At 37.9% G+C, this 15,367-nt stretch overlaps 1 protein-coding gene across 1 annotated transcript in view; it reads left to right on the top strand.

Moving 5' to 3' along the window:
- alphaSnap (Alpha-soluble NSF attachment protein) overlaps positions 1-5,464 on the top strand; it is a 42,314-nt gene extending 36,850 nt beyond the window's left edge. The window contains exon 6 of the mRNA XM_069329875.1: positions 2,045-5,464. Within this exon, the coding sequence (XP_069185976.1) occupies positions 2,045-2,191 (147 nt within the window). The 3' untranslated portion in view covers positions 2,192-5,464. The remainder of the gene's footprint in view (positions 1-2,044) is intronic.
- The last annotated feature ends 9,903 nt before the right edge of the window (positions 5,465-15,367 follow it).

Genomic DNA, 15,367 nt, shown 5'->3' with positions numbered 1-15,367 from the left:
CAGGTGGGTTTCTATAGGCCATTACTCCTCGTGCCTCTCTGAGGGGGCCAGGTTCTGGCTCGTGGTTCCTGGTAGGCAAGAACTCCAAGCATTTTGACCGATGCCAGAAAGTTATACATGTCCATTCAGCCTGGATAGCTCCCAGGGAGCCTCCGGGACTCGCCCAGAAAATGGTGTTTCATTATATTCAACGCTGGTTTTTTTTAAGATGAAATTTTTTTTAGTTTTTTTTTTTCTTGCACATAAGGGTGTTAAAGCCTTAAGGACCCCTTAGCAGCTTAAGGGGTAACCATTAAACCACTAAGGGCTTTTTTGGTCTACATCACCGCCAGGCACAAAAAAAAAATATTAAAAAAAATTCTTTCGTCTTATAAAAGTGTTCATTTGTGTTCCCTGATCACAGGAAAAAGAATAAAAAAAATCGTAGATGACATATTTTGGCCTCAGTAGGGTGGGAAAGTCTGGCAAAAAGAGGCGTTGACACAGCAAGCTTCGGAGGCGGTCTGCTCCGCCCGAGCTGTCAGGCAGAATTTGCCACAATGATATTATTACCTGATTATTTCAATGTCTGATTTTTTTTTTTTTTGTAATATTCAATAGTGTGTAGTGCATTATACACACTATTGATAGTGTATTATACACACTATCAATATTGCATTATTCAATACAGTATTTATATAAAACAATGTGTGAACCATCGCTATACTCAAAATTAAGGTGTGCATATTAGTGATTCAATTATAATATTCATAAAACAATAAATATAGTTTTGATGTTATTACACTATATACATGGGTTATATGTAAGTATCTGCATGTTTTGGTCACCATAACAAACTACTAAGTTGGTATGGTGAGTCAAAAAGCAATGAGGAGTGACCACCACATCTGCCAGCCAGCCACTGGTCGCCACTCCCTCACTCGCGAACATTTTCCTCCCACCATACTGTTTTTGCTTTTATTCACTACATAGACATTATATATAAGTATCTATATGTTTTGTTCACCATAACTGTTTATCTAAGCTGGTATGGTGAGTTCAGGTAATAACAGAGGTCACCACATAGTCAGCTAATGCTCCCTCTCCTCCAACCATACTATTTGTGGTGTTATTACACTATATGCACACATTATATATAAGTATCTACATGTGTAATCACCATAACTGTACAACTAAGCTGATATGGTGCCCAAACAGCATTAGTGGCCACCATACACTGCATGACGAATCAAGCAGACGATGCCATCTCCCTTGTCAAAATGGCTCCTCCCAACATACGCTTTTTGCTGTTATTACACTAAATACACATGTTATATATATATATAAGTACTGTATCTACATTTGTGTGCACCATAGCGAATCACTAAGCTGGTATAGTGAGTCCAGAGAGTAAAAGATGGCCACACACAGTCAACAGACAATGCTACCTCCCTCCCCACCAAAATTTCTCCTCCCACCACAGTGCTAATTATCACCACAATCCTGCTATTATCAGAATCCTGGTCAATTTTATCACAGGGGGTCTTCTGTAATACTATCATCACTAAATAATAGCATATGTATATATATTTGGAAACTTTTAGGTGATGCTGTGGTCTAAAGCTGAACAGCAATGCTGTTAGCTCATGCTGCATGCACCAGCATTGGTTGCTCACTCAGTACTGAGGACTTCGTACCCGGGAATGTTGCCAACGATTTTTTTCTTTTTTAAATGGCGTCTGCTTAGGAGAGCCCTGAGGAAGCTGATGTGAACCTCGGTGTAGCCGTGGGAGTTTTGAATGATACACTATACCTATAAGATCCCTGAGGCGCATTGCACACCACCCATCAAGAGCCTCAAGGTGCATTGCAGTGGTTAAGGGATAATGCTATAGCTGGTGTCTGTTTTACCATTAAATTGTATATTTGATTCTAGTTATGAAAAATGTCTTGACACAAATATATAAAATTTAATAAGAAACAAGTACTGTACTGTATTTTTTCATCACTTATGCTAATTTTGGGTTAGCTTCCTCATATTTTTCTCATTTTTTTTAATTCTCAGGCACTTACAAACCATCTCGAGGAGCAAAATGTGGATGCATTCACCGACACAGTAAAGGATTACGATTCAATTTCGCGGCTTGACCAGTGGTATACTACAATGTTACTAAGGATCAAGAAATCAATCAATCCTGAGGACATTTGCTAAGATGCTTCATTAAAGTTAAAAAGAAAAAAGGCAGGCATAACAATGAAGTGCTAAAATGGAAAGCAATAACTAGGATGATTAATACTGTGGTACTATATATGTAAACATGACTAATGCTTTGTGGGAATGGCTTAATTACAATCCTTTCTGGCTTGCTGCAGTGTGCAGCTCAGGATGGTTGTAATATTGACTTGCAGTTTTGGTAATTATCCAAAAGTGAATAGCTTGCCTGGGTACTAGGGAGCTATAAAGCATTATAATCAGTCACTGAAGGAGTAATTTTACAAGGTTATCATGCATTTCCAGCATTATGTAGTTACTGTTAGCTTGATTTAAAAAAAGTAAACAAACATTGTTGAAGCTCATTAGCAGTGTAGGGAAATAATGAGCTTTCTGAATATTATATAGACCTACATGTGTGGCAATGGATTATACAAAGGCATAGCATGTATGCAGAACTTAGATATTTAAAAATTAATTAAAATTTTAGAATGTGCTGCAGAAGAGGGTAGAAAAATATAGCACATCATCCTAGTAGGGTATATTCTGTACCCAGAACTTTCCCCATCATTTATGTGCTTGAATAGTATGCCAAAGCCATGAAATTCGTAAGTAGCAAGAACCTCGGATCCTAAGCTTACAGATTTTAGTTACTAGGAGAATTGTATGTCACTGATAAAGATGGCCAACATTGCCATTATATGTAATATTGGGGCAGTCGAATGGTGGAGTGGGAACTGATGTAAGCCATTTAGCAGTTGTACGTTATCAAAAATGATTGTAATGAAAAACTTTATTCTTATTAATGCTATACTTAATGGATCTTTCACTTTTGTTACAAATTAAATACAGTATGAAGAAATTATCTAGTTGCAGGTGTTGGGGAAATTTTGGTTGATGATGAATGTTTGACAGACTATAAAAATATACAGTATTGCAGTGTCAGTGCATTGCATATTTATTAACATCACTGTCAACAATTGCCTGATACTACACTGTGCATTGTTTTATGCATAATGCAAACTAAAGTTAATTTTTAGTAATTTCCTTACGTACTTAATAAAACATAAAACGAATATTCTTGGTTTACTTGCAGAGTATATATCTGAAGAACAATAAAGCTGTCTTTAGAATTGGAATGTTTCCTTTGAATAAATATAGTATTTTTTCATGTTAAACTGACATTCCTGCATTTATAGAGATTTGTATTTGGTTTCAAAACTATAAATTAATAAGGCCTTTTTGAATAGTTAATGCAAACAAACTAAATTTTATCACTTTTTTTTTTTTCTATAGCAACATGTAAGGTAAGGGTTGTATGAGGGGCTACATGACCTAGTATCCTTATTAAAATGACAGCTAAGTGTTTCATGCTTGTGGACTTCCTTAAAATTACATTTAGAAACCGTAAGTACATGCACTGCAATAGTTGATTTATTGATAAACATCATCATACCCAGTTGTTTTCATGTACAAAAATGTAAATGAAACTATTAGAACCAAGTTTTGTGCAAATACAATACTTATGATAGATTTTTTAAATTGTCACTTCTTCAAATACAGTACTGTACAGTGCTTTGAATTTTTGGAATAAGTATTGGTAATTATTCATCTACACCAGCTTATGGTTTTGAAGTCTACACTTAATCTATCACAGAAGCTGTGAATGAAACATAGTCTTTTAATTTGGTTATTAAAGACTTGAAAGTTATTATTTCTTTCTAAACTGTTGAAAGATGAGCTACAATACTGAGAGACCTGTTTTATGTAGTGATCATTATTTTGTTAAAGATTTTAATGTTATCTGCATGCCTGTTTAGAAACTTTTTATTAAATATTAAATCATATGCACAATAAACATACTTTTCAAATCCCTTTTATAATTTGAGAATGGTATAATTAAGGACTGATCATAACATTGATCTGTGAATGTTCATGAGCTTGAGATTGAGCCTCCAATTGATTCAAGTCACTAAACATTATATGTAGCGCTTACGTTGTTTTCTGCTCAATCATATTTTGACAACTTTTCTTGCAAATAACATGCCATATCGAAATGACATTGATGCAATGTCTGCATTGTATCGGATGTTGTAATTTATTAACAGTTGCACAAAGTGCTCACTTTTTTTTTTATGCTATAGCCAATATTTCCAATTGTTATTGTAGGAAGTTACTTGTGCAACAGGAATTTACAGCCAAATAGATTTCTCATGACATCTCTAATGTCAAAAGGGAGAATTTGTGGGCTTCTTCCCACAGTTTTTTACCCCCTTACAGTTGCAGTATTAACTCTTACACTGACGATCATTTCAAGTCTCAAAAAAAGAAAGTGTTAAGCAAGGTTGGCAATATAAAGGGATAAATAAGATCTAGTCACATTGAGAGAGTTAAGGTGATAATTGTCTAACTTTAATCCTGGTTAAAAAAAAGTCATTTTATTTGAAAATAAAATGGAAAGATGTTTAATTTAATTAGATTTAGCCATAAGTGAAGCAGGGATACCCAAAGAAGGGTTCTGTTCCGAGCAAAAAGGAGCTTAAGCCACAATTTCCAAATGTTTCCTGGGTAAGTTTAGTTTGTCTTTAAATCTTGTGTGTGCACTTTGTGATTTTGTAAAAGTCATCATAACTATTTAATTCATAATAAATGCTAGCTGATTAGAGAAACATTCTGGTGATATTTCTTGGTGATAATAGATGTCTGAATCCTCATAATTCCAAGTACAGTACATTACAGTACTCATGCTGTACTGAGCTTTATTTTTGTGTATGGATGGTAACCAGCTAAGGTTGGAGGGAACAGTTTCATTTGCCAATTTTAAAGCAAATAATCTTCAGAATGTTTACAATTTTTTTTTGTTTGCCAAATAAATTGTGATACATGATTAAATCTATATATATTATATTATCCTATACACAATGTACTAATAAGCCATTATTGAAATTGTATTATTCCTGCTCATTTGCTATTTTACATTAAAATGTTTCTATTTAATCTTATTTTACCATCATAGTGTTTTTTTTGGTTGTCATGTGAGGCAAGTGTATGTGGCCACAGCTGTCAAGTAAGGTTGTTGCAGACTTTGTGATATTTATGCATGAGTATTATACCAAGTTTTCTCTTAGAGCTGTTCTTGAACGTTTCAAGTTGTGCTAGCAAATATGTATAAGGTAATCTTCAATGCTATTTTCTCAAATTCTCTGTGTAGTGGTAGTGACGACTATTGAAATGTACTTGTGTCTAGTTTTTGTAAATAAAACTTTCTCAGTACTACAGTATTTCAGAAATACGATCCAATCACTGAAATTACAAATGTTTAATTTTTCCATTGGTGGCCATTTTAGTTAAATTATACATCTTTGTGAATAACCAAAGAATGATTTCATAAATTCCAAAACTTATGTAATGCATTATTAAACTAATTTAGATAGTAATTAAATGAAAGGACCAAGCCAGGAAGACTGTAGCACCATCAGTGTCACTGGATGTTCAAAAGTCACTAAATACTACTTAGGATGCCAATGCAAGAACTCAAATTCTCAAATTTAAGCTCAAATATGAAAAGCTCAGCTCAAAATATGAACTCAAAGGATAGTAGGAAAGCAAAACCAACTCATAATGAAAATTGTGCCATTCTATAAGGATGCACACGAGTAAGTGGAACAGTGAGGAGCAGGGTGGTGTTCAATAAGTGCCTGTGTTAAGTGTGCATGGCCAATACATAACCTAGCCAGAACCATTTCCTAGAATCTAATATGGTGGTTGGAAGGTCAAGGGAATAGATTACCTTTAACCGTTCCATTGTGAAACACGAGAGATGTTCTATGCCAATACAGTATTTGTAAACTGTGTAACACAATCGGGGATGTTTTAAAGAAAAGCACAAGATTTAAAACTCACAGGTACATAAGACACTCATTGCTTTCACAAGCTTCTAGTACACAGATGCCATCTTGGAAAAGATCGTGGGCACCCCTTCTGAGTGCGACGCCTCAGTATTGAGAGCTACCAGTAGCAGCTGACAGCAGTCATGCAACTTGTGATACCTGCTTGATGGGGTTCTGGGACTACTACTACTACCCAAGCCACAGCACAGCATCACTTACAATAAATATGTAACCAATTATTCTGAGATTTAATTAGCAAAATCATCCCGTGCTGTGTCATGCAGTGGAAGGTTAAATTCACATCTCCCTAGTCTTTACCATTATTCTGAATTTAGAGCTATCTTAAATGATCATTTTCCTTTATTACGTTACCTCAACAAGGTTACCTTGTAAATCCTAAATCCTACCTTAGAAATGTTACCTAAATTTCACATATTCAAAGATTCTAATTTACCTTATACTACTTACCTGCTTCTTACATGTACCCCACAGCAACTAAAGCTATTGTACCATCAGAGGCTTTTCAATCCTTCCACAGAAATTGAAAAAGATTCAGCAAAAGCTGACAATTTTGAACAACTAAATTAATAACATATTCCCTTATATAGAGGGACCTTTTCTGTGGGGCTCTCATTCTGGAATCAGCTTTTTTGTTGTTGCCATTTGATTAAAATTAAGCTTTAACTGTAAATGGATACGGTACAAATTTCATATACTATATCTCCCCTATTCGTATCAGTATGGGTGGGGAATATAACTAAATACTGTAAAACAGTGTATCCATAGTCTATTTTGTTGAAATAATGTACATAATGAAGATATACAACAGGATATACTGTACAAGTCTTTATTCCTAAAATTAAACACACTTCATTTTGAATAATACCGAGGCTACTGGATATCCAGTAGGATATACAGTAGGATATACAGTAGTTACTGGATATCCAGTAAGAACAGCTTGTATTTGCTGTAATTTATTGTACACATGAGCTTTAATTAAGGCATTACAAAATAAATACACAGGTGAACATTATGCTGCTGCAAGTGAACTACAAATGACCAATGTGAATAATATAAACTACAAATTTGTCTAGTCTAAATCATTAATTTTCCACTATATAAAATAATACAGTACAACCACTTCTGAGACCTGTTAGTCCTCATATCAGATTTGTTAATTTAACTGAAAAATTTTGGTGAGAGTATATTCAAATGGTTGTACTAATGCCAATTAATGCATTGATGTCTTTAAAACACCTAGCATCAGAGCAACGACAGTAAAGCCCTGTGCTAAAACCCGGAACCTCATCATAGCCTGGGAAGTTTTGCGTTGACCAGTACTTAAACTCCTCAACCCAATGCAGAGGGCAGCTGTTGTTAATCCACATCCTGTAAAGATAGTCATTAACCAATGAAGTGACTAGATATTGATTGGGTCACACAGTAAAGTCAACCCTCAATCTATACGAGATAAAACTGCATGCAGAGCAAACTGGGGGACAGTGAAACATTAAAACTTAAACATTACAATATAGAACTTCTGCTACCTTCCAGCAATAAATACTCCTGTACAATACTGTACTGTATAATACAAATTTAACACTTATTTTACTAATGATATAAATGACATAAGCTTGCTTGGCTTGAAAGATGGTTTATGTGGAAAAGTTGGTAAAAAGTCACTGGTATTTGTCTACTGGCACCCAAAAAACCTATTGTAATTATGTGCACAGACCAAAAATATCTTGAATTTCAAATAAACTTCAATAAGATATTGAAACATGAATGATATCGTATACAAAACTGTTAGAATATTATAGCATTGTTTTCTATGATTCTGCATGTTTTCTATAATTCTGTGCATGCTTATTTATTGTAATGTAGATGTACAACAACAAAACTGCAATTTATCAGAGGAGTAACACAGTGTAGCCAGACAGCACCAAAATATGTCTAGTGTCAGTATCTAACCTCCAAACCCAAGACTATCCCAAAATCAATTAAAATATCACAAACTCATGCCAAGCACACAATGCTACCTTGTGTATCAGCTCTTAATGGTCAGTTGTTTCAAAAGAATGAGCCACCAAACATGGAAAGGGGAAGGGAAGGGCAATGCCATGCTGGTGTTCAGACGAAGGGAAAAGGTTGAAACAAAATGTCGCCAACCAGTATAAAAACACCAAAGATTACTAACACATCCTGCTACCATGTCCAGTAATATCAAATCTTAATGCTTAGTGGTTCCTAATGTGCCAATGAACACTGGGATATCCTGGTGCTAGTGTCTGTTCCCCTAGAATGACTGTCGTATCCCTCCAGGAGTCATGTCTTGTCTAGAGAGTATCTATTTCAAGTGTGGGGGTGTGAGAGAGAATGGTGTTCTCTGAGCTTGTCTTTTAGATCATGGTTGCTGTGCAGTTCTGTGCACGCTGTGCACACGAGCACTGGTAGCCTATATCTAAGGACACAAGTACCTTGTGGCAGGTATCTATGGATTGAGTATAGTATCAGCAGTTCAGAAATTGTGTGTGGGGTGATATACCACACCTAGTTATACTAGCAGATGGCAGTTTATTCACCTTGCCTGTATAATCATGGGGAAGGGGAGGGGGGAGGGGTCCAATCCCACAAGTTAGCTTTAAGAGTGGCAGGTACTCAATCCAGGTCTGCCTGACTTAGTCAATGGTTTAGATAAACCCTCTCGCCCAACCCCAGACACATCAGTGAAGCCCAGGGTTCACCCAATCAGATGTATGTGTGTGTGTATGTGTGTGTAATTACCTAACTGTAATTACCTAAGTGTAGTTACAGGATGAGAGCTACGCTCGTGGTGTCCCGTCTTCCCAACACTCTTTGTCATATGACACTTTGAAACTACTGACGGTCTTGGCCTCAACCACCTTCTCCCCTAACTTGTTCCAACCGTCTACCGCTCTGTTTGCGAAAGTGAATTTTCTTATATTTCTTCAGCATCTGTGTTTAGCTAGTTTAAATCTATGACCTCTTGTTCTTAAAGTTCCAGGTCTCAGGAAATCTTCCCCTTTCGATTTTATCAATTCCTGTTACTATTTTGTATGTTGTGATCATATCACCTCTTTTTCTTCTGTCTTCTAGTTTTGGCATATTTAATGCCTCTAACCTCTCCTCATAGCTCTTGCCCTTCAGTTCTGGGAGCCACTTAGTAGCATGTTTTTGCACCTTTTCCAGTTTGTTGATGTGCTATTAAGATATGGGCACCACACAACCGCTGCATATTCTAGCTTTGGCCTAACAAAAGTCGTGAACAATTTCTTTACCATATTGCCATCCATGTAATTAAAAGCAATTCTGAAGTTAGAAAGCGTGGCATAGGCTCCTCGCACAACGTTCTTTATGTGGTCCTCGGGTGATAGTTTTCTATCTAGAACCACCCCTAGATATCTTTCTTTATCAGAATTCTTTAAAGATTTCTCACATACAGTAATATATAGGTTGTGTGGGGTCTATGTTCTCCTATTCCACATTCCATAACATGGTATTTATTAACATTAAATTCCATTTGCCAATGTGTGTGTGTGTGTGTGTGTGTGTACTCACCTAATTGTGCTTGCGGGGGGTTGAGCTTTGACTCTTTAGTCCCGCCTCTCAACCGTCAATCAACAGGTGTACAGATTCCTGAGCCTATTGGGCTCTATCATATCTACACTTGAAACTGTGTATGGAGTCAGCCTCCACCACATCACTTCCTAATGCATTCCATTTGTCAACCACTCTGACACTAAAAAAGTTCTTTCTAATATCTCTGTGGCTCATTTGGGCACTCAGTTTCCACCTGTGTCCCCTTGTGCGTGTGCCCCTTCTGTTAAATAGCCTGTCTTTATCTAACCTATCAATTCCCTTCAGAATTTTGAATGTGGTGATCATGTCCCCCCTAACTCTTCTGTCTTCCAGCGAAGTGAGGTTTAATTCCTGTAGTCTCTCCTCGTAGCTCGAGGAGTGAGTGAGTGTGTGGTGTGTGTGTGTGGTGGGTGTGTGTGGTGGGTGTGTGTGGTGGGTGTGTGTGGTGGGTGTGTGTGTAATTACCTAAGTGTAATTACCTAAGTGTAGTTACAGGATGAGAGCTACGCTCGTGGTGTCCCGTCTTCCCAGCACTCTTTGTCATATAACGCTTTGAAACTACTGACGGTCTTGGCCTCCACCACCTTCTCACTTAACTTGTTCCAACCGTCTACCACTCTATTTGTGAAGGTGAATTTTCTTATATTTCTTCGGCATCTGTGTTTAGCTAGTTTAAATCTATGACCTCTTGTTCTTGAAATTCCAGGTCTCAGGAAGTCTTCCCTGTCGATTTTATCAATTCCTGTAACTATTTTGTATGTAGTGATCATATCACCTCTTTTTCTTCTGTCTTCTAGTTTTGGCATATTTAATGCTTCTAACCTCTCCTCGTAGCTCTTGCCCTTCAGTTCTGGGAGCCACTTAGTAGCATGTCTTTGCACCTTTTCCAGTTTGTTGATGTGCTTCTTAAGATATGGGCACCACACAACAGCTGCATATTCTAGCTTTGGCCTAACAAAAGTCATGAACAATTTCTTTAGTATATCGCCATCCATGTATTTAAATGCAATTCTGAAGTTAGAAAGCATAGCATAGGCTCCTTGCACAATATTCTTTATGTGGTCCTCAGGTGATAGTTTTCTATCTAGAACCACTCCTAGATCTCTTTCTTTATCAGAATTCTTTAAAGATTTCTCACATAATATATAGGTTGTGTGGGGTCTATGTTCTCCTATTCCACATTCCATAACATGACATTTATTAACATTAAATTCCATTTGCCAAGTGGTGCTCCATATACTTATTTTGTCCAGGTCTTCTTGAAGGGCATGACAGTCATCTAAATTTCTTATCCTTCCTATTATCTTAGCATCATCAGCAAACATGTTCATATAATTCTGTATACCAACTGGTAGATCATTTATGTACACAATAAACATCACTGGTGCAAGAACTGAACCCTGTGGTACTCCACTTGTGACATTTCTCCATTCTGATACATTGCCTCTGATTACTGCCCTCATTTTTCTATCAGTCAGAAAATTTTTCATCCATGATAGAAGCTTACCTGTCACCCCTCCAATATTTTCCAGTTTCCAGAACAACCTCTTATGTGGAACTCTGTCGAAAGCCTTTTTTAGGTCCAGATAGATGCAGTCAACCCAACCATCTCTTTCCTGTAATATCTCTGTGGCTCGATCATAGAAACTGAGTAAATTCGATACACAGGATCTTCCAGATCGAAAACCATACTGTCTGTCTGATATTATATCATTTCTCTCTAGGTGTTCTACCCATTTAGTTTTGATTAGTTTTTCCAATACTTTCACTATTACACTTGTCAATGATACAGATCTATAATTGAGGGGGTCTTCCCTGCTGCCACTTTTGTAGATTGGAACTATGTTAGCCTGTTTCCACCCGTCTGCTACGATTCCTGTACACAGGGATGCCTGAAAGATCAGGTGAAGTGGAATGCTGAGCTCAGATGCACATTCTCTCAGAACCCATGGTGAAACGCCATCTGGGCCAGCTGCTTTGTTCTTACCGAGCTCCTTGAGCATTTTTTCCACTTCGTCTCTAGACACCTCTATGTGTTCTATGTTGTTCTCTGGAATTCTTATTGTATCTGGTTCCCTAAAGATTTCATTTTGTACAAACACACTTTGGAACTTTTCGTTTAGTGTTTCACACATTTCCTTTTCATCTTCCGTGAATCTATTTCCCATTTTCAACCTCTGAATATTATCCTTTACCTGCAATTTGTTGTTTATGAATTTATAGAATAGACCTGGTTCTGTTTTACATTTGTCCGCAATCCCTTTTTCAAAATTTCTTTCTGCCTCTCTCCTCACTGCCGTGTAGTTGTTTCTCGCATCTTTGTATCGCTGGTATGTTTGGGGGTTCGGCCTCTTCCTGTATTGATTCCATTTTTGTGTCTTTCGGTCTCTAGCCCTCTCGCAATTTCTATTGAACCAATCCTGTTTTCTAGTTCTGCATCTCTGTTTTGGTATAAATTTTTTTGTGCCTTTATCATATATTTCACAAAACTTGCCATACATCTCATTCACTTCCTTGCCTAGCATCAAGTCTGTCCAATTATACTCACTAAAAAAATTTCTAAGGTCACCATAATGTCCTCTCCTGAAGTCTGGTTTTTCAACTGCTTCAACCTCCTTATTTTCTTCCAGCTTATAACGCATTGCATACTTTATTCCCAAAAAGACATGGTCACTTTTACCCAAGGGAGGAAGGTACTGAATGTCAAATATCTCTTCCTCCTTCCTGGTAAATATCAAATCTAGCATGGAGGGAACGTCCCCTTCCCTCATCCTCGTAGCTTGTTTAACATGTTGATACAAGAATGTTTCCAGGATGAGGTCTACAAATTTACAGGTCCAAAAATCTTCTGTTTTAGCTTCATATGCTTCCCAGTCTATGGATTTCAAGTTGAAGTCACCGACTATCAACAGTCGTGATCTATCGTTATCCGCTCTCGCTATAATCTCTCTCATTATTGTTATAAGACCTTCACGTTTACTATCTAGCTCCTCCTTTGACCATGTGCTGCTTGGCGGTGGACTATATGCATTTATCATCATTAGTTTATCATCCTCATAGCAGATCTCTAGTGCTATTATGTCAACTTCTTGTGGATTGGCAGTCATTATTTCCTTCACCTTTAGGTGTTCTTTTACCAGCACAGCAACGCCACCGCCTTTCCTAATTTTTCTGTCCCGTCTCCAAATTGAGTAGCCCCTTGGGAATATGACCTCATTTAAAATTACATCTTCAAGTTTTGTCTCCGTGAGTGCAACAATGTCTGGTGTCTGCAGCTGTATTACATCACTTAACTCCAGTATCTTCGATCTCACTCCATCTATGTTGGTGTATGCAATCTTCAGGAACTTGTTCCCCCTCTCCTTATTCTTCACTCCCCCTCTCTCTATTGATTTTGTTGGTTTGCCTTTATGTACCACTTTACTGGTTTGCCTACCCCTATCACTTTGTAGAAAAAAGAATTTATTTCTTCTTCATTCCTGCTCTCATTTAAATGTTTTGCCTCGGCGAGGTTCAGTTTCAGCTTCTCTCTATCTTCTTTTGAAAGATCTCGTCTTAACGACCACCCTTTCCCATCCTCATCCCTTTGCAATTTTCTAGCATTCCTTAGTACTTCTTCCATCTGTTTGGCACCGTTTAGGGTGATCCTCAAAGGTCGATCTTTCCCTTTTACGTACCTGCCTATTCTCCTGTAGTCGCACACATTCTCTCTGTTTGTAAGACCTTCCACGAGGCCAACAATTTTATCTACTACTTTAGTTTCTTCTACAGCTCTTTCTGACCTAGATGTTATCGCCTTTTCTTTGCAGCCAAAAATGATCAGGGACTTACTCCGATCAACTGTGTTTTGCACCAACTTCGGGTTAGATGCCAATTCTTTCCTCACTTCTAGCCTAATGTTTGTTTTATCTTGGTTGCTGCAGTGTTTGACTTCCTTTACTGCTTCTTCTATTTTTTCCTTCTCCTTGGCCACTTGTGCATAAGTGAGTTGCATATCTTTCTTGCACTGTTCTATTCCCTGTGTAACTTCCTCCATCTGTGCTGACAAAAGCTGTTTCTCCTGTTGAATTTCCTTGCCTAACCTATTGTAGTCATTTATGTTTAAATTTACTTTAACTTCTTCCAAAGCTATTTTTAAGAGTTTATTTTCTTCTTCCATGGCTTTGCAATTTGTTTCCAATTGATTCTTATCCTTGCGCAAGTCTTTCACTAAACCCTCAAGACATAAAACTTTGCTATTCAAATGGTCATTACTTTCTTTCAATTTACTAATTATTTCTACATGAGAGTTCACTATAGTATCTAAATTTACCAACTTGTTATGTAGACTACTAATATCAATGCTTTCTTCATTGAATCCCTCAAAATCAAGCTCTGTTTTGTTTTTCCCCTTGCCAGTGGCCATCTTGAATGTTCTTCTCTGCACTGTAAACACTAGGGGCAACTTTTTCTCATCCGATTTTTCACTTCCCTTAGCACTTTCCTGTTATCTCACCTATTTTTCAAGAGCACTATACCTTTATGTTCTCTGGGACACCACTCACTACCATCAACCTGTACTACAATACTTAGGATTGTTGAAATATGCTGGAGCTCCTCTGCTGCAAGTGTTGACCCTAGGGGTGTCACCTTTTTCAAGTGTGTGTGTGTGGTGTGTGTGTGTGTGTGGTGTGTGTGTGTGTGTGGTGTGTGTGTGGTGTGTGTGTGTGTGGTGTGTGTGTGGTGTGTGTGTGTGTGGTGTGTGTGTGTGTGTGTGTGTGTGTGTGTGTGTGTGTGTGTGTGTGTGTGTGTGTGTGTGTGTGTGTGTGTGTGTGTGTGTGTGTGTGTGGTGTGTGGTGTGTGGTGTGTGGTGTGTGTGTGTGTGTGGTGTGTGTGTGGTGTGTGTGGTGTGTGTGTGTGGTGTGTGTGTGTGTGTGGTGTGTGTGTGTGTGTGGTGTGTGTGTGTGTGTGGTGTGTGTGTGTGTGTGGTGTGTGTGTGTGTGTGTGGTGTGTGTGTGGTGTGTGTGTGGTGTGTGTGTGTGTGTGGTGTGTGTGTGTGGTGTGTGTGTGTACTCACCTAATTGTGCTTGCGGGGGTTGAGCTTTGGCTCTTTGGTCCCGCCTCTCAACTGTCAATCAACTGGTGTACAGATTCCTGAGCCTACTGGGCTCTATCATATCTACATTTGAAACTGTGTATGGAGTCAGCCTCCACCACATCACTTCCTAGTGCATTCCATTTATTAACTACTCTGTGTGTGTGTGTGTGTGTGTGTGTGTGTGTGTGTGTGTGTGTGTGTGTGTGTGTGTGTGTGTGTGTGTGTGTGTGTGTGTGTGTGTATGAATAGTTAAAACCTTATTCTGATTGGTGGTCTGTCAGAAGACTTTAACATGTTTGAAGCGAGGTGTGAGCTTGGCTACCATGTGTTTAGCTCCCTCTCCTCATTCTCATGGAAGTTACAGGACAGAACAAGTGCTCTCTTAAGCTCCACAGCACCGACACCCTTGACCAGCTACAATTGCTCATTCCAGACACATACTGGTTGATGATGACTCCTCATTCATTATTGGAAACAGAAGTAGTGTGCGTATGAATGTGTGGTGTGATTGTTGAGTAAGCAATTGTATTTATTTTTAAGTAAGCACCTGACTCAACGTTGTACATAAACGAGTGCCTGACCAGGAAAAGGCAGAAACTTATCTACCGT

Source organism: Procambarus clarkii, chromosome 23 (assembly GCF_040958095.1).
Source record: "Procambarus clarkii isolate CNS0578487 chromosome 23, FALCON_Pclarkii_2.0, whole genome shotgun sequence".
Taxonomy (NCBI): domain Eukaryota; kingdom Metazoa; phylum Arthropoda; class Malacostraca; order Decapoda; family Cambaridae; genus Procambarus; species Procambarus clarkii.
The sequence above is the reverse complement of the archived record's forward strand: the minus strand, read 5'-3'. Positions and strand labels throughout refer to the sequence as shown.